Source organism: Hydra vulgaris, chromosome 02 (assembly GCF_038396675.1).
Source record: "Hydra vulgaris chromosome 02, alternate assembly HydraT2T_AEP".
NCBI classification, from domain to species: Eukaryota; Metazoa; Cnidaria; class Hydrozoa; order Anthoathecata; family Hydridae; genus Hydra; species Hydra vulgaris.
In genome coordinates this window covers 46498476-46517637 of record NC_088921.1, presented here as the reverse complement: position 1 = coordinate 46517637, position 19162 = coordinate 46498476, and the positions used below count along the sequence as shown (strand labels likewise).

At 28.3% G+C, this 19162-nt stretch overlaps 1 protein-coding gene across 1 annotated transcript in view; it reads left to right on the top strand.

The window, feature by feature from the left end:
- LOC100201004 (RRP15-like protein) overlaps window positions 1–19162 on the top strand; it is a 42561-nt gene that overhangs the window by 8912 nt on the left and 14487 nt on the right. The window contains exons 3-4 of the mRNA XM_065791120.1: window positions 5310–5387; window positions 11554–11659. Of these exons, the coding sequence (XP_065647192.1) occupies window positions 5310–5387; window positions 11554–11659 (184 nt within the window). The remainder of the gene's footprint in view (window positions 1–5309; window positions 5388–11553; window positions 11660–19162) is intronic.

The window sequence follows — 19162 nt, the reverse complement described above, 5'->3', positions numbered from 1 at the left end:
TAAGCATCTTAAGGAAACAATTTTTTTGTCCAATTTTGTTTAAAATTATTGACTTGTAAATTAGTGATTTTTGGAGGTAAAATGAAGACTGTGGCCCAAAATCCCGAGTAAAAAGTTTAATTGTATATCATTACTTCATCTTAGGTCTACTGAAAAAAATTAGATTCATCAATTGTCTCTCTAATACGTGATCAAAATTTGCATTTAAAAATGGTGTCTTTTTAGAAAAATTTAAATTTTGTAACAAAAGCAATTAAAATATTTTGTTAAACATTTATTTGAATAAAACATCAAATAGTGTTATTTATTGACTAGTTTAGGACATTTATAGTCATGGGTCAAGGGAGATACCCTCCCCTCCCACGGGAGGCCCTACGCCCCTCCCCCAATCTCCCTAGATTTTTTTTTTTTTTTTTTTTTTTTGCATAAAATGAATAAATAATGCAAAAACATACAATTTAATTTTAATTTTGAAAAAAAAAAAATTTTCATTATTTCAAATTGGTGACTTAAAACCTCCTTTTATATAAAAAACAAACATAAGTTTTGTTTTGTTCTTTTTAAAGGTATTTACTTGTTTGTATTTTCTTAAAGAATTACTTTTAATTTCATAGTTTTTATATTATTTTGTTAGGTAATAAATAATAAAAATAATTAATATGGAGAAATGTGACATTGGAAAAAGTCTTAACATTCATTGCCACAAAATTGGATTTTCAAGAAAGCAAGGTTTTGTTCAATTTAAAGATCTTCCTTGTGAAAAACAAGAAGAAATAATATGGCGAGCAAATTTAAAGGAAAAATATAGTTCAATAAGAATTATATGTTGTTATCATGAGCAATTCTATGGAAAATATTTTGAGAGTAAAATTACAAAGTGTTGCAATCCTTTTGGAACACACAAGGAAAGTAAAAAAATTGCTATAAAAGGTAATCTTACCTTATTTACAACAGAATTGATATGGAAATTAAAAGAAAACAATTTATTATTTATAAAATGTTTGATAATTTCAGTTATTTTAACCACGTAAAACTAAATTTGTTTTTTAGGTAATATAAAGATTTCCATAGACATGGCAAACTATTTGCAAAAAAATAATGTTTATGTAACCCCAGGTTGGAAATTCTGCAGTAAATGTTACAAAAAAACAATAGAAACTGATGAGGATTTAAATTCACAGGAGGAATGGGAATCCAAAAGTGAGAAAAAAATTAAGTTAGATACCACTATAGAATTGCTTGGAATTTCACCAGTCAAACTAAAAAGTCTTTCAAAACACAGCAAATTGCCTGTAGCAAAACAAAAGTTTGAGAACACTATTGACAGAGTTGCAAAAATGGTCTCATTAGCATATAATATTAAATAAACTTTTTTAACAACAGAAATAAAAAGCCCCATTTTAAACAACAACATTAACAATGACCATGATCTAGACATTTTAATGTATTAAATAAAAAATAAAATTTCAGACACTGACTCTTATTGCCATAAGGTGCAAATGTTAACACTCGCACCAAAATCATGGACACGTAAAAAGATATCAAGCTACTTTGAAGTGTCTGAGTATCTTGTTCGAACAGCAAGAAAAGTTAAAAATGAGAATGGAATTCTATCATTACCCGGAAAAAAACTGGAAACCCACTTTCACCAGAAACAGTTAATTTAGTGATTAACTTTTATCAAAGTGATGAATTTTCAAGAATGATGCCAGGAAAAAAAGATTATGTAAGTATTAAGAAAAACCAACATGTTCAAAAAAGATTATTGCTACTCAATCTTAATGAATTACATGTTGCATTTAAAAAAGACTATTCTAACATCAAAGTCAGTTTGTCAAAGTTTTGTACTCTTAAACCTAAATGGTGTATTACAACTAATGCGCCAGGTACCCACAATGTATGTGTTTGCATACATCACCAAAATACGAAATTTCTCATGATGCCATTAGGTGGAATAAAAGTTATAAAGATTTCATGGCATTGATTGTTTGCTCTCTTGAAAATGCAGAATGTATGTTGCATCAATGTAACCAATGCCCTGGTATTGAAGTGTTAAAAAGTTTTTTAGTGCAGGAGTTTATGGACCATGAGCATGAAGAAGATGTAGTATTTAAGCAATGGCAGAGTACCGATCGTACAACACTACTTTCACAGTCTTTGCCACTAGATGAATTTAATGATTTATTATGTGACAGCATTGACAACCTTACCACTCATTCATATATTGCAAAAACACAAAGTAGATACTTAAAAAAGTGTAAAGAAAATCTTAACCAAAACGAATGCTTAATTTTAGGAGATTTTGCTGAAAACTATCAATATGTTGTTCAGGATGAGGTTCAAAGTTATCACTGGAGCAAAAGTCAATGCTCACTTTATACAATTGTACTTTATTTTATAGAGAACAAACTTCTCAAACATAAATCTTTTTGTTACCTTTCAGAAGATGTTGATCATGACACAGGATTTATTTACAAGACTCAGGAAGATATAACTAGATATATCAAAGAAAATCTACCTGATGTATCAAGTGTGAAATACTTTTCCGATGGTTGTGCAGCACAATTTAAAAATTTTAAAAATTTTATCAATCTTTATCATCACAGTAAAGACTTTGATTTAAATGCTGAATGGGTATTTTTTGCTACCAGTCATGGTAAATCTCCCTGTGATGGTATTGGTGGGACTGTTAAAAGAGTAGTATGTCAAGAAAGTCTAAAACAAATAACTACTGGGCAGATTTTAGATGTTAATTTAATGTACTCCTTTTGTAAAGCCAAGATAAATGGAATTTATTTTAAGTTATTTTCAAAAGAAGAAATTGATCAAACACGAGCACAATTAGAAAAAAGATATTTAGGTGGAAGAACAGTTCCTGGCACAAGGATGTATCATCATTTTATTCCAATTGCTCCAAACACTATAAGTTATAAAAAAATAAGTACTGATGCATGCACTGAAATATTTGATAACATTCCAAAAAGCAAACATTATGTAGATATTTCATTAAATATTAAAAAAATGGATTATATTGCATGTTTTTATGATGGATTTTGGTGGGTAGGGATTGCTGAAGATGTAAGTGAGCTTGATATAAAAGTCAGATTCATGCATCCACATGGACCAGGTAAAAACTTCTTTTGGCCAATGAGAACTGATGAGTGTTGGGTGCTCAATTCTGAAGTTATATGCCTAATTTCTACACCGCGAACAATATCAGGTCGTACATACAACATATTTGATTTAGATTTGAAGAATATAAACTGTTGGTTACAAAAAAAAATTAATTATGTTTAAAATAATTTTGTTTTTATTTTATTTACCTATTTTGCATTTAAAATGTCTTTTATTTTTTTCAAATTCTTGAATTGTAGGCTGAGAAGGAGGGGTGGGGGTTTAAATAAATCACAAATCACTCCCATCCTATTATGTCAATGACTATATTAGTCTAAAACTACATAAAGATATTGATTGTCAAAATGTTTTAAAAATGTTTTAATATCTTTGGTTTTAAAATTAATGACTTAAAATCGTAAAAAGATCTTTGAAATAAGAGGTAAGTATTTATCGATTTGAAGTAACGCAAATAAACTGTTTCTCAAACTTAAACTGAAAAAATATGTTTTTAAAATGTATTTTAACAATCAACTATTATTTATTCATTTTATGTAAAAAAAAAAAATAAAAAAAAATCTAGGGAGATGGGGGGCGGCGTGGGGACCTCCCGTGGGAGGGGAGGGCGTCTTCCTTGGCCCATGACTATAAATATCCTAAACTAGTCAATAAATAACACTATTTGATGTTTTATTCAAATAAATGTTTTACAAAATATTTTAATTGCTTTTGTTACAAAATTTAAATTTTTCTAAAAAGACACCATTTTTAAATGCAAATTTTGATCACGTATTAGAGAGACAATTGATGAATCTAATTTTTTTCAGTAGACCTAAGATGAAATAATGATATACAATTAAACTTTTTACTGGGCCACAGTCTTCATTTTACCTTCAAAAATCACTAATTTACAAGTCAATAATTTTGAACAAAATTGGACAAATGAGGCATTTCTTGAGATAATCGAGTCTTGAGGGTGCTTTTTTTGGATTCCTCAAGTTAAAATCTATTAGAGTACCAAATTTTAGGAAACTTCCCCAAGCCATTATGAAGATACTGTATGTCAAAGTTGCTTTGTAGTCGCTTCAGAAAATCACTAAAATGCTGAGTCAGCATTATTTCAAGTGGCGATATCTCTGGAACCCATTGGTATTTTTAACTAAAATTTTCGCAGTTATTATTTTTTTGATATGGACTGCAAGTGGTGTAAAAATAAACAAATTCTGAGACGTAAGGGTGTCGAAAATTATTTTTTTTGGATGATTTCATATATTTTTACCCCAAGAGAATAATAAAAATAACTATTTTATTATTCTCCAAGAGAATAATAAAAATAAAAAAATGAAAAAACATTTCATGGAGGTCTGGGATTCCTTTAAACAAATTTTAACCCTTTTTAAAAGAATATTGCCGATTTCTCTTATCTTAACACAACATTTGAATTTACTTTTTATTCAAATGCAAATTTTCAAAATAATTCATTTCAATTGTATGATATTTTTATTATTTATTTATTCATTTCAGTATTCTTTTCAATTATATGATATAATTTTGTGAATAAAAGAGTTCTATACAGATTATAATTAATAGAAATAATGAATGCAAATATAATTTTTTATCGACCTTGAAATATTAGAGGTATTTAATGCATTTTTTTTTTTCGAAATAAACTTATGTTTTAATTAATGGATTTAAAAAGTATTAAAAAAGTTTGTAAAACATGCTAAAAATTTTAAACATGGTTTCTAAAATTAGATAGAAAAAAAAAGAAACAAAAACTTAAGAAGTCAATAAAATACATAGCAAAAATCTAGGTGATAATCAACTACTATTAATTGTTGTATATTATTACCTAGACTATAAATAGCTACACCAGTTTAAAATTACTTTAAATGAAAGTTAAATGGTATTTTTATCTGCCAAAGTTTGTTTTACTGTTTCATAATTGAGAGTTTCACCAATATTTTGTGTTTTAATGTTTATTTGGTTGTTTATTACAGAGAGTTTGACAATGTTCAGTCATTTATTTTTAAATAAAAGCTTTTTATAACAATGACCAAGATTTTTAAATATATCATTTTATATATTTAATGTTTAATTAATAATGTTTTTTGAGTGCTTTTGAAATTTTTTGTTAAAATTATTATGATTTTTTTTTTATATGTTTGTTTATATGTTTAATGCTCTATTTTTAGCAAGATGGAATACTAAGTAAAAGCAAAAAGTCAAAGAAACGAAAGACTGAAATAAAAGAAAAAATACTTGAAAAGAAAGTAAGAAAATTTTTGCTATTAACAATATTGCTTTCTCTATAAAAAATTATTTAATTTGTTATAAAAAATATTTCTTATAATCCATCAGAATAGTATCAGGATTCCTATACAGAAACAAAAGTTGTTTATGCATTTTATACATTTATAACAACTTAAATATTAAAAAAAAAAAACAGGACAAGCAAGCTACAAAAGGAAACCACAATATTCTTATTATCACATAAATAACATGAGCTCACGCTCATTTTTCTTTATAACAATGTGATGATCATATTGTTCCTTAAGTTTTTTTTTGGAGCATCAATAATTTTCCCTGACAAAAAGTTCCAGTATCTGATTATACGATTTGTGAAGAAATTTTGTCTCGCAACCCTTTACAAGTTGACAATTTATTTACATAGCATAACCACAAGTACCACAAAGAGGGAAGCAACCTTGGTGGGTGGTGCTAGTTAACCTTGGTGGGTGGTGCCCTTTTTATCTCCCACTTGATATGATGACTACGATTGAACTGCAAGTTCTAAATATAGTCTAATGTATGTTATGGAAAACAACTATTAATATGATATATCCTTATGTTTATATCATTAATAGATCTATTCATACGTCCTTGGATATACTGAAGAAGTGTTTATTACAAGTTTTTCCACAGCGTTTATTTTATTAAAAAATGTATTTTTATGATCTAGTTACAAAAGAGCAGTATGATTTGTTACAACCAAAAGGTTTGAACAGATGTTTTATAGTTGATGGTTAACAAAAATATGGGTGATAGTTGACAAAATTAATATAATTTTAATAATTGATTTGCACACTTTGTAATATTTCTCTCAAAATAAGATCTTCATGAATTTTTTTTTTATTAGACCACTGTGCCTTGATGTAGTGATTGAGTTCTTTTTAGACTCGACAGAACATTTATATCTTGTATTAGTTTGTAAACTAGTTAATTTTGAATTCAAATACAGGTTCAAACTTCTGTGTTGAAATTTTAAAACTTTTTTAAAAATTCCAAATATTTGATTGACCTTCATAGTTCTTGACCATTTAACATCTTTAATGATCTCAGCTTATAAAAAGTCAATATCAAATGGTGAGCTGATGACCCCAATGATTTATCTATCATTAGCACATAATTTTATATTGTGTATTAAACTATCCGGCAGGTTATTAATATACAAGAAAAAAAGAAGGGACCCAAGACTGATACCTGTGAGACACTGCTAACTACATCTTTTTAGTGTGATGTACTTGTTCCTAATTTGGCCCGTTATTGCCTTTTATTTAGCCATACTTTACTTCATATAAGAAGCTGACCATGTAATTAATATATGCAATACCATATGCATTAAGTTTATGTAGTAGTCATCTGTGAGACACTGCATCAAACTCTTTTTCAAAGTCTGTAAAAATGATGTTAACAGGGTATCCTTGATATAAAACCTCTGTGATATTATGTCAAAGGTTTCTAACAAGTTAGTCACATGCTATTTTGAACACAAATATTCACAGTGATGCATGATAACCTCCAAAATGTTGTCTTTCCAGAATTGATGTTAACAAGACTGCCTGAGGTTCAAAGTCAGTACTCTGGAGTCTTTCTTTAAAACTGGCTTGATGTTTCGCTTTCTCCATCTATTGGGTACATCAGTGTTAATTGAAGGATTATAAGTTATTGCTAAAGGTAAAGCCATACTTGAGGAAGAATTTGAGAGAACTTTTGGGTAGATGCCATCAAATCCAGTGGACTTATTTGGATCAATTGCTTTAAGTCTCCTTTTAATATGCTTATGATTGTGAAAGTGATCAAGTTATTGTTTTTCATTGTACTTCTGTGTCATTCTTAAAGTCTTATGGTAGTCTTATGGTTTCACAACAAAAACCAAATGAAAAAAATTTAAAACACTGCAAATAAATTTGTCTTCAGTTATGATTATTTCATCATTGTTTTTAAAAACTTGTATGTAGTCTTTTGCATTACTTTTTTTTTGCACGTATAAATGAAGTATTTTTGGGATTAGTTTTGCTTTTTGAACAATGGTCTCTTCATATTCCAAAGCTATTTTCTTTATAACTTTTTTTGTTGTCATGTTAGCTACTTTATGCTCTTATTTTAATTTATAGCGAGCAATTGTTCAGCAGATTTGTATTTGGTCTAGAGGTCTTTGACAAACATCACAAGCCATCTTAACCGTGGCTCATAACGCAATCTGAATTGCCATGGGTTGGTACACTGGTTCCAGGCGTGGTCCAGACTTTTAATATGTTTTAAAAACATTGTTTCTGATAAATTTTTTTTTTTTTTATGAATCCATTTTGACGTTCTGTTATTAAGTTATTGTAAAAGTTAGTTTTATTTTTTCAAAAATACTACCTTCTACTATTTGTCTAACTACGAGGTGAGGGAAACTAGTAGTTAGCAACTGCTTTGTCACCTTTTTTGAAGCATTTGCAGATTTATTTTGAATTGGAAACTTGAAGCTAATTTGCAGATTCAATTTGAATTAGGAGCTTGAAGCTTTTGATGATGAAAAAAGTCATGAAAAATTAATGAAAAAGCATTGCAGAATGAAGCTTGATAAGCTTAAAGTCTAAAGGTTTTTTTTTTTTATTTAATCCAGTTGAAAATATTATTACTGATTTTGTTGGGAGATTGATCAGAAATCTTAGATCAGAAGAGCACCTTTAGTCTTAAGAAGAAATCTTGAAAATTTTTCTTTCAAATATTAGCAAATATTATTTCAAGTTGAAATAATATTTGCTAATATTTTTTTAATCTTGAATTCACCTCCCCAAGGCCATGAAGGCCACTACAGTTGAGGAGGCTACTTTAGTTGTGGCTACAACCCTCTCTCAACTCTATAACTCCAAAACACAAACCTTGACGAACATAGCAGCTGCGCAGCGAAACAAGTCGAGTGCCATACTACCAGGGACATGGTGGGGATCAAACTCAGAACTTCTCGCTTATGAGGGATTGCTTGACCACTACACCACTATCGCATAATATCTTTATCAACTTTTAAAAAAATCTTTTTTAGCATCAACACACTATGTGTCACAAAGCGGAAATAGGATTTTACTTACTTTTCAGAAAAAAATTATCGATTTTAATATTTAAAAATTTTTTTAACCAAAACATGTTAATAAAAAAATGTTATATATATATATATATATATATATATATATATATATATATATATATATATATATATATATATATATATATATATATATATATATATATATAGATCTATAGTTTGTTGGCTTTAGGAAGAGCCGAAGGAAAAAAGTGATTCTTACGCCAACACATACGTCACTTTTAATTACTTTTGACTTTCGTCCAACATTTCCGTGTTGGACGAAAGTCAAAACCATTAATTTAATTACAAATTAATTGTTATATAAAAAAACCACAAAAACGCAAATTTAATTGACCAGAATGTTTTTAAAACATTCTGAATGTTTTTAAAAATATAAACAATGTTTTTATTTTTATTTTTTTTAATAAAATGTTTTTATTTTTATTTTTTTTAATAAAATGTTTTTATTTTTATTTTTTTTACTGTAAATCATGCGCGGAGTGTTGCTACATCGACTATCTTATACAAGACTATCATCAGTATACAAGGGAAATGCACAAGTCCAAAAACATCATTTTGGGATAATGAACAAATAAGTTTTTGTTTAATAGGTAAAATAATAAGTTTTAATCGTTGAAATAAAAAATCTAAGTAACTCATTAATAGTTGATTTATTAAGTTTGTGTGGTATATCAAGTGATAGAGAATTTAAAATACTAAATAGTAGTATAAATAACTCCATACTGCCGAAAATTAGCTTAGTGCATTTGCCTTGTATATCAACGATATACACACACACACACACACACACACACACACACACACACACACACACACACACACACACACACACACACACACAAATTGTTTTTACTATGTTTCACAAAAACACTTCTAAGTTTGACATCTTTGTTGGTGTTGTAAACTATTTAATGTATTTTTTTATTATTTATAGTGTATTACAAAGAGCACCTAAATCACAATGTATAAGTTGTTTCGAGACATATTCATTGATATGAACAGCACAGCAACAAGACCGGATATAGAATTTCAATCAGAAATCTGAATATCTATTTGCAATTACTAATAACATTCAAAAAATATATACCTATGTCACAATCTGTACATATGGTTTATGGTGCTTCTTTTATTAGGTAATTTAAGTATCCTCCAATTCTTTGTCTGATAGTGCTATTGAAGCCAGAATCAAAGAAAGCAAAACTGCACGAGTTAGTCATGCACGACTAACTTTCTCGACAGAAAACACTAGGGATACAGTTAATTATTTGTTTGTGACATTTGATATGTACCTCTATTGAGTGTTTCTTTTAATGTTATGCTATTGATAGTAGTTTAGACTATTTTTGTTAATTTTTTTTTGGTAAAGAAATCTTAATATAGTTTGAATAAAAATTCAAAGTTTTGTTGTTTTTTGTTTTTAAAAAATGTTTAAGAAATAATTTAATAAATTATAACTAGTAGTTAACTAATCTAGAAATATGAACTAAAATGTTATACTGCGTTGTTCTGTGTTGAATTTTTTAAAGAAATGGCTATTTTTATAGCCACAAGTTATTAAAAACATCTATTATATCTTATCTTTTAAAAACATCTTTTATATCTTATCTTTTAAAAAGATCTATTATATCTTATCTTTTAAAAACATCTTTTATATCTTATCTTTTAAAAACATTTTTTATATCTTATCTTTTAAAAACATCTTTTATATCTTATCATTACATATATCTTGTATTTAATGATATTAAATACAATATATATTAAATATACAATATTATTAAATCGTGTTAATGTTATTCTTAGTAAAGTTCTATAAAATATCAGCGCCTACTGTTTTTTGAATAAAAATATCCGGACATATGTAATATTCTGGATTAGTCAGAAATTTGTCTGGATGAACCAAAAAAAATACAGTAAACTTTTTTTTTTAAAAAGACCAGATATTCAATCTCTGGTCTTTATAAAAAAAAATCAGCTCAATATGTTGAATGCTCCCTTATTTACAAGCCTATTTCCTCATTTTGTATTAGAGTGATGCAAGTGCAACAGTGTGAATAAATAATAATAATAATAAGTATATTTTAAATTATTCCAGAGTAACAAACTAGTATATTATACATATCCTTAAATGGCATATTTTGGTACAGTTGGACCCAGTCAGCATTTTCATACAGTCATACATTTTCGTACCCAGTCAATTTGTATAATTTGTTCCCATTCAATATTTTCAATATAAGAATTAAGTTGAGAAATTTTATCATAGTTTACTTTTTTGTGAACAAATTTATACCAGCTTAAAAATAATAAGTTAATTTTTTTTTAAATAGTATTTAAAAGATTTATAAAATGTTCTTAAGTTTACTAAACACAAATTTTGGTGTGTTAGAATGATTAACTTGTCTAAAATTTGCCAGTTTTCCAATAAAAAATCAGCACTTATTTTTTGATGTTTCTATATTTGGTTTCATATTACGCTGAATAAAAATTTTTGGTATATGCTTTTTTCTATTTTTTTTAAATTTGACTTTTCAAATTTGAAAGAAGTATTCATTGCATAAAAAATATTTTGTTGAGCAAATCTAAATAATGCCAATTTTTTAAAAGTTTTTTGATAATCATTTTTTTACAAAAATATTTGTTTTTCAACATATTTATATTAAATTTCAATATATTTTGATAACATATTTCTAACTGCCTAAAGGCATTTTTATTATATTTTATATTTAGATATGGCTCGCAGGCATTTAAATTTGAATTTTAGCAGTTTTTAATTTATTTGTAAGAAATTTTTGATCCACTGTTTCTTATCACCTGAGTGATTTTTTAAAGAAAAATAGTTCCTCTATTTTTCTTAAAAAGTCACTTGAAAATTTTCACGTATTTATAAGAATGTAAATTTATTCACTGACCTTGAAGTCAGTAACAATTACAATCATTTAAACTTTTTACAAAATATGTGAAAATAATTGTTAAAAAAATTAAATAATTAAGAGTTATATAATTAAAAACTTTGAAAAATATTTTGGATCTAAATGAAAGTTTTTAATTATTTTTATTTAAACCAGAAAAAAATTGAAGAAAGAACACTAGTTAAAGAAAAATGTCATGTGATACCAACTCGTTCAAATGCACAAAGAGAAATTCTTTTAAAAAAAATTGCAACAAAGGGAGGTAAGTTTTAAGTTAAGTGTTTATTTGTTAACCAAGTTACTATGCAATGATGAAGCGTTTACTTTTCTTTTTATTGGTGTATGTATTTATTTATTATGTATTTATTTATGTATGTATGTATTTATGTATCTATATATATATGTATGTATGTATATAAATATGTGTGTGTGCATATATATATATATATATATATATATACATATACATATATATATATATATATATATATATATATATATATATATATATATATATATATATATATATATATATATATATATGTATATGTATATGTATATATATATATATATATATATATATATATATATATATATTTATATATCAGTGTTATACAATTGGATTTTGGTCAGTCGCTGGCCGGGAGACTGAGAGTAAAATTTAAGCTAACGTCAGTTGCCCGTCAGTGTTTTGAATTGTCCGTCAACTTTTTTTAATGGCCTCATTGTACTTGTTTACTAATAATACCTAGTTGTCTTCAGGTGACAAGCCTTCAAAGTTGGATGGCTAGTCGAATGTTGAGATGTAGCGCGATATTGCATTGTAGTTTACAAATATTTTTTTTCTAACACAATAAAGTCTTTATAAAAATGAATGAAGTTCACAAAAATGCTAATGATTTTAAGGCAATAAAACATGAAAATTCAAAAATAGTTTTTTATCATTGTTATTATAGTTCTATCTTTATCATCTTTCCTATTATCGCTCTTCGAAAAATTTTTAATTTGTTTCTGTTTTTTTAAGTAAACATTATTGATTGATTAAACTTATCATTTACTGTATATCGTTAAATAGATTTAATAATGATTTAAAAATATAAAAATTATAAAATTTATAATTGTATATACGGAAAAAAACACATACTGAAACTTTTTAGTCCCTGTGTAATAAGTCCCTGTGTAATAAGATAACTAATATATAAAATATTTCACGACCAGGAGGTAATCCACTGTTATTAAGGGTGGTAGCCCTCCTTGCAAGATAAGAAACGGCAAACTTCATAAAGTCAGAAGTCGAAAATGTCAGCCACACAACTCAAGGCGAATTCAGTTGCTTTTGCAATAAGTAAGAACGAAGAACTTCGATATGAGTTTCTTGCATTTAAAACAGCTACAACAAATGAAATTCGTATGCTTAGAGATGAAAACTCTAATTTGCGTGAACAAATAGAGTATCTTCAAAAAGAAAAACTTATTCAAGATGCAAAAGTAACAGCACTTGAGAAACAGTGGGCCTCAGATGTCAGCATTTCTGAATCACAAACTTTAAAACCTTACACTAACAGCAGCAATATAACAAACTCCAGCTGGGCCTCAGTAGTTTCTGGAAGAGGTAAAATAACAAGGTCAAATGCTCAACTAGAATTGCTGGATGCAAATGCACGTGAAGTTCAGGAAAGAGAAAAAAAACAAAAAAATGTTATTATTTTTGGTACTGAGACATCTTCTTCTCTAGTCGCTGCCGACCGTATTGAACATGATAAAATGCTAGTTACATCACTTTTAAATGAACTAAATGTTGAATGTAAGCATGTTACTATTAGACGCTTTAGAGGTGGCAAAAGCACCTCAACACAAACAGGTCCATTACAAGTAGTTTTTAATAACGTAGATGAAAGAAATACAATTCTTAAAGTTGCCCATAAACTTAGACTCAACAATGCTCGAAATGGAATCTACATCAATCCAGATGAAACTCCTGCTCAACAAAGGCAATCTAAACTACTACGTATAGAATGTAACAGGCTCAACAAAGAAAAACTTGAAAGTCAGCAAAAGGATCAGCCCTTTCATTTTGCCATCCGTAGTGGTAGAGTCACACGCGTTGATGGAGTTTGGGACTCAACCCTTGGAAAAGAGTTATGATCCAAGACATGTTAAAACAGAATTAAAACTTAAATCAGTTCACAACAGAATCAATAATAATATAAAAATGATTATCAATAATAAAAAAAACACAACAATTCATCTTAACAGTTTTAGTTGTTTTTATACAAATGCGACCTCGTTAAACGCAGAGAAGCTTGCCGAGCTGCAAAGCCTTATTCAAACTTCAAAAGCACCGAGTCTTGTCTTTATAACAGAAACATGGTTTAATGAAAACTCTATTATTAACCTCACTAATTATATCGCATATAGGCATGATCGCACAATTAATCTTCATGGTGGAGTCTGCATTTATATATCTGATACACTAATAAGCCATGAAGTAACATATCTTGAACTCAACAATGACTCTGAACAAGTTTGGTGCTCAGTTATTCTTGGAACTGAAAAAATTCTAGTTGGTTGTATATACCGTTCACCCCTCAGCAATAACTTTGTAAATAATCAAATTAAAGCCTCTATAAATTTTGGATCTAATTTAATCGAAAAAAAACACTACTCTGACCATACCACATGGCATAACAACACAGCAATTACCACAAACTCACTAGCTGAAGACTTTATTGAAACATTTGATTCAAATCATTTAACACAGCATGTCAATTTTTATACTTTTCAATTGAACTCTATATTAGGTCCATCCAGCACTCTAGATCTTATTTTAACGGAGTCATCTCAACGTATATTTTCTCTTGAAAGACATTCTCAACTGGGGTGCACTAAAAAAGGACGAGCTCATTTAATTCTAACTTGGAATTTCGCTGTAGAATCGTCAACCCCTCCTAGAAATCGGTTTTCTTCATCTCGACAAGATTTTAAAAATGGCAATTTCGATAAACTAAACATGTATTTCAAAGATATTGACTGGGTTAATCGTTTTAAAAATTTAAATCTTAATGAATGTTATAATGTATTTCAATCTATCTATATTGAAGGGTGTAATCTTCAAATACCAGCAATCAAATCGAATTATTCTGCTTTACACGCACCTTGGATCACAAAAGAAGTAATCTCTGCAATAAAAAACAAAAAAAAACTTTATTATAGAAGCAAAAACCCAAACTGGCGTCTGGACACTAAACTATACAATATTAGCTGCAATAAAGTAAAACAAACTCTAACTCATTCTATTGCTCAATATGAAAAATCTATATCCGAAAAAGCCAAGACAAATCCAAAACTTATATATAGGTATATAAACATGAAACTTAAAGTTAAAAATCAAATAAGGTCTATGAAAGAGTCAAATGGAAACATTACTTCTAATGAAAGGCATATAGCTACGATCCTTAACAATTACTTTTCATCTGTTTTTACTCCTTTTAATTTGAGTCAATCGCTGCCAACATTCGAAAAGCGCACATTTTCCGTGATTGATGAGACGTCAGTCTTAAATAGACTTAATGAGAACTACATACAAGTGTTACTTTCAAACCTAAACTTGCATAAACCAGCAGGCATAGACGGCATTCACCCACACGTCCTTAACAAATGTTCTTGATCTCTGAACGTGCCCATTACCTACATATTTATAAAATCTATTTTTGAAGGTCGAGTCCCAGCCACGTGGCTGGAAGCTAACATAACACCGCTTCACAAGAAAGGATCTAAACTTGATGCATCAAACTACAGACCGATTTCCCTAACTTCTGCCTGCTGCAAAATCCTAGAGCGTATTGTAAAAGATTGTTTAAAACTTTTACAAACTTTCTGGTTATGGTATCTCTAATATGCTTCTTAATTGGATAAATTCTTTTCTTTCTAAAAGAACACAACGTGTTGTCATGGGTTCCACCATTTCAGAGTTGTTACCAGTCACCAGTGGTGTCCCTCAAGGATCTGTTCTAGGACCACTTTTATTCATCTTATACATTAATGACATAACAGACCTAGTTAGCAATCCAATGAAGTTATACGCTGATGACAGTAAAGTTATTTCCACAAATTCTACACCTGAGAGCCCAGCTCTGCTCCAAATGGATATAAATCACATTGTGTCTTGGACTCTAACCTGGCGCTTACGACTTAATTACAAAAAGTGCCTTATCTTACACTTTAACAAAAGCAAAAATCCTAACCACCAATACTATATCTTGACTCAGCAAGGGAAGCAGCTTCTTGACTCCTCGTACAGTGAAAAAGATCTTGGGATTTGCATTTCACACAACCTCAAATGGGATACACACGTTGAAATAATATCATCAAAAGCTAACTCTGTTCTCGGTCAACTAAAGAAATCATTTATTTATAAAAATGCACAAGTTTGGAAGAGGCTCTACACATCGCTGGTCAGACCTCACCTTGAGTATGCTGCTCCTGTGTGGAATTATCTTTCTGCACACAACGTTAAAAAAATTGAAAAAATCCAAAACCGTGCCACCAAAGCAATTCCATCTCTCAAAGCCTTATCCACAGAAGCCAGATTAGCACACCTTCATCTTACCTCACTAAATGAAAGACGCAATCGAGGTGATTTAATCTACAACTTCAAATTTATAAATAATTTAGAAAATATTTATTGGATTAACCCACAAATCGGCTATCCATCTGTGCGAATAACTAGAGGACACTCTCATCGTCAATACAAAGAGTTTTTTAACGCTTCTGACCTCAATAACAATATGCGTGCTGTTTCAACTAGACTCAATTTCTTCCCTAACAGAGTAGTAAACCGATGGAATTCACTCCCACAAACTGTAATTGACTCTCGTCATCTCAATGAATTTAAAAATCGTTTAGACAAACACTGTAGCCAACACTAGTATTTAAGTTAATGTAACGAATTGCTGCTACAGCTCATTGTCTACTGGCAAAGCTAAAGGGTTGCTACCCCTTTCAAGCGACATTTTATTGTTCGCCGCAGCTTATCATTATTATTATTATTATATAGTATAAATAGTTAAAACTGTATATAGTATAAATATACGTATATTAAATATTTGAATTTATTAAATAATGATTTTTTTTTTTAAAAGTGTATTAAAGACTATAATAAAATAATGAAAAAATTAAAGCAAGAGAGCGACAAAGATCAACTTAATTTTACAAAAATCAAATTAATTTGTTTGTTTTTTATTAAATTCAGCTGAAATAGTCGTTACCTTTTAACAACTTTTAAATATATAATTCAATGTCAAAGAGTGACATAACAATTTTGTAATTTAAATTCATTTGTTTTTTAAAAGTACTTTTAAAAAACAAATTGACGTATTTTACGTACAAATTTATTTCTATTATTTTTCTATAATGTTTAAATTTTAAAACAACTTAACGCTTGAACAATTTTATTTTATTATAATAAATAATAGAAAAAACATAAAACAAACTTTAACACCATCTACATTTTAGATATATACCTACATCTTTTGTTCATCTTACTGGCTTTAAATTTTATCAGCAAATTTTTAACAAAAAATATTTAATTGATGTTAAAAAACTGAATAAATCGTCACCTGGATAACTTTATTGTCAGGTGTATAACTAGATACATTAAATTAAAGAATTGTTTCAAATAACTATGATGAATTTAATTGAATGAATTAAATGTTTCAACATCTACAATCTATTTTTACTATAACATCTCCCAGGTCTATGTAACTGGATTGCTTCGTTGATCACCTATATGCCATCATTGTATCGCATAAACCACTATTGATCCTTTCGAAGATCCAAATATTTAGATTAGCTGGTGTCTTCACTTTCAAATTTTCCCAGCAATGACTCAAAAATAATCCATCCATATGCCTATGGCAAGCAAACCAGAAAAGGACACAGTTTAATGCCATCTGTAGAGACACACATGCAGCAGTTCTCTTTCCTAAAATTGTATATCATTACAGTGTAGTTATATGATCTTCATTTAGATATTTTATATTTAATTAATTAGGCTTACCTTTATTTGATGAAGTTGCATTGAAAACCATATCAATAACATTTTCTTCACACTTCCATTAAGAAGTTTTTTAGTTCCCTTAGCTATGGTGTACACCTAAAATCAATTTCTCCAAAAATGTCTCAAAAAATCAATTTTTTAAGTTGATTTTGGATGTGGGTGAACACCATGGAACTTTGTCCCATCAGCTCCACACACAACAATTGGAAATCGGTTATCTGTTACTTTCGAATCAAGATTGTCCATAAGTTTTGCAGCTGCATCGGAAGCAATGTTGGTGCATTGGGATGAAAAACTTATGGACACTCTTGGTGTCTATAAATTGGACACCAAAAGGCATCCAGTTTTCTTTGATCTTCAAAAAAATGTGATGATTTGAGCATTTAGACATAGCTTATAAGGGTCACCCGATCATGTTGCTACAAAGGAGTACACAATTGAGGCTAAATTGGGTTAATGAGATGTGGCACTAAATTAGGTTGAAGAGATATTGTTATGGATACTGCATGAAACAGGTAAAGTTTTTCAATATTTCATGAAGAACAAAGATATTTATGACACATTTATGACATTATTCTTCTGTGCTTCCAATACTATGCTAACTTTTTCAATATTCTCATCCTCGCAAAAGCTTTTGCCTGTTTCAACATTTATCATTTCAAAAGTACCTGTATATGGCTTCATATTATCTTTTTCCAGATTATTTTTTTTTGGTTATTTTATTTGCTTTTTTGATCCCAGTGCAAAGCTTTCAGGTTTGATAAAAGGCATGACAAGACCTGTATCTGTGTTAGCAGTTTAGAACCCTTTATTTTTTTATCATCATCTCCAGGAATAATGCCAAGTAACAGTTTTATATATTTTGGTATACCTTTTTATCAATGATTTAATGCTACAAAATACAATGACAATATTAATTTATATATAATTCTTAAAAAATATTTATAATAATAATAATAATAATATATATATAATATATTTCTGAAAAGAGTTGTTACAATTCAAGGCCATTTATAAATTTTTAAAAAGTTTTAAATTTTTTTTATTTATAAATAGTAATTAATCTAAAGTAAACCTGATATTAATGACACACATATATATATAATAATAGATAAAAATGATAATAATAGTAGCAATACTATTACTTATTACATTATGCAAAATTGAAGACTAAGAATTACAAAATTCAAGACATTTTTTTGAAGATTAATTGAAGATTTTTCCTTAATCAAAGTATTTTTACTTACAATAAAAAAAAAAATCTACAAAAAATCAACATAATCCATACAATATATAATATACATAAATTTTATAAATAAAAATCAAAATAATCCATATAACTAGTAAACTAAAGAAGACATCGCATATGCCTCGCATAGCCCTTCTTTTTGAAAATATTTTCTCTTTTCTAATGTCATGCCAGTAGTAATTAAAGCCATCTGGACCATCAAGATTAAATTTTTTTTCATCGGAACACAGTTTTTTTGCCATTTCTTTTTTAACTAGTAAACTAAAGAAGACAATTAAAAAATTAATTAAAAAAGTAGATTTTCAATAGCAATAAAATGGTTTGATCCAACATATTGAATAAAAACGATAAAAAAACAACCAAAACCAAGATTAGAGCTACCACAAAAGTTGCACAACCTTCATAAAAATTTCACAGGGATGCTTTTTAGATCAATATGCAATACTAAAATTATGAAT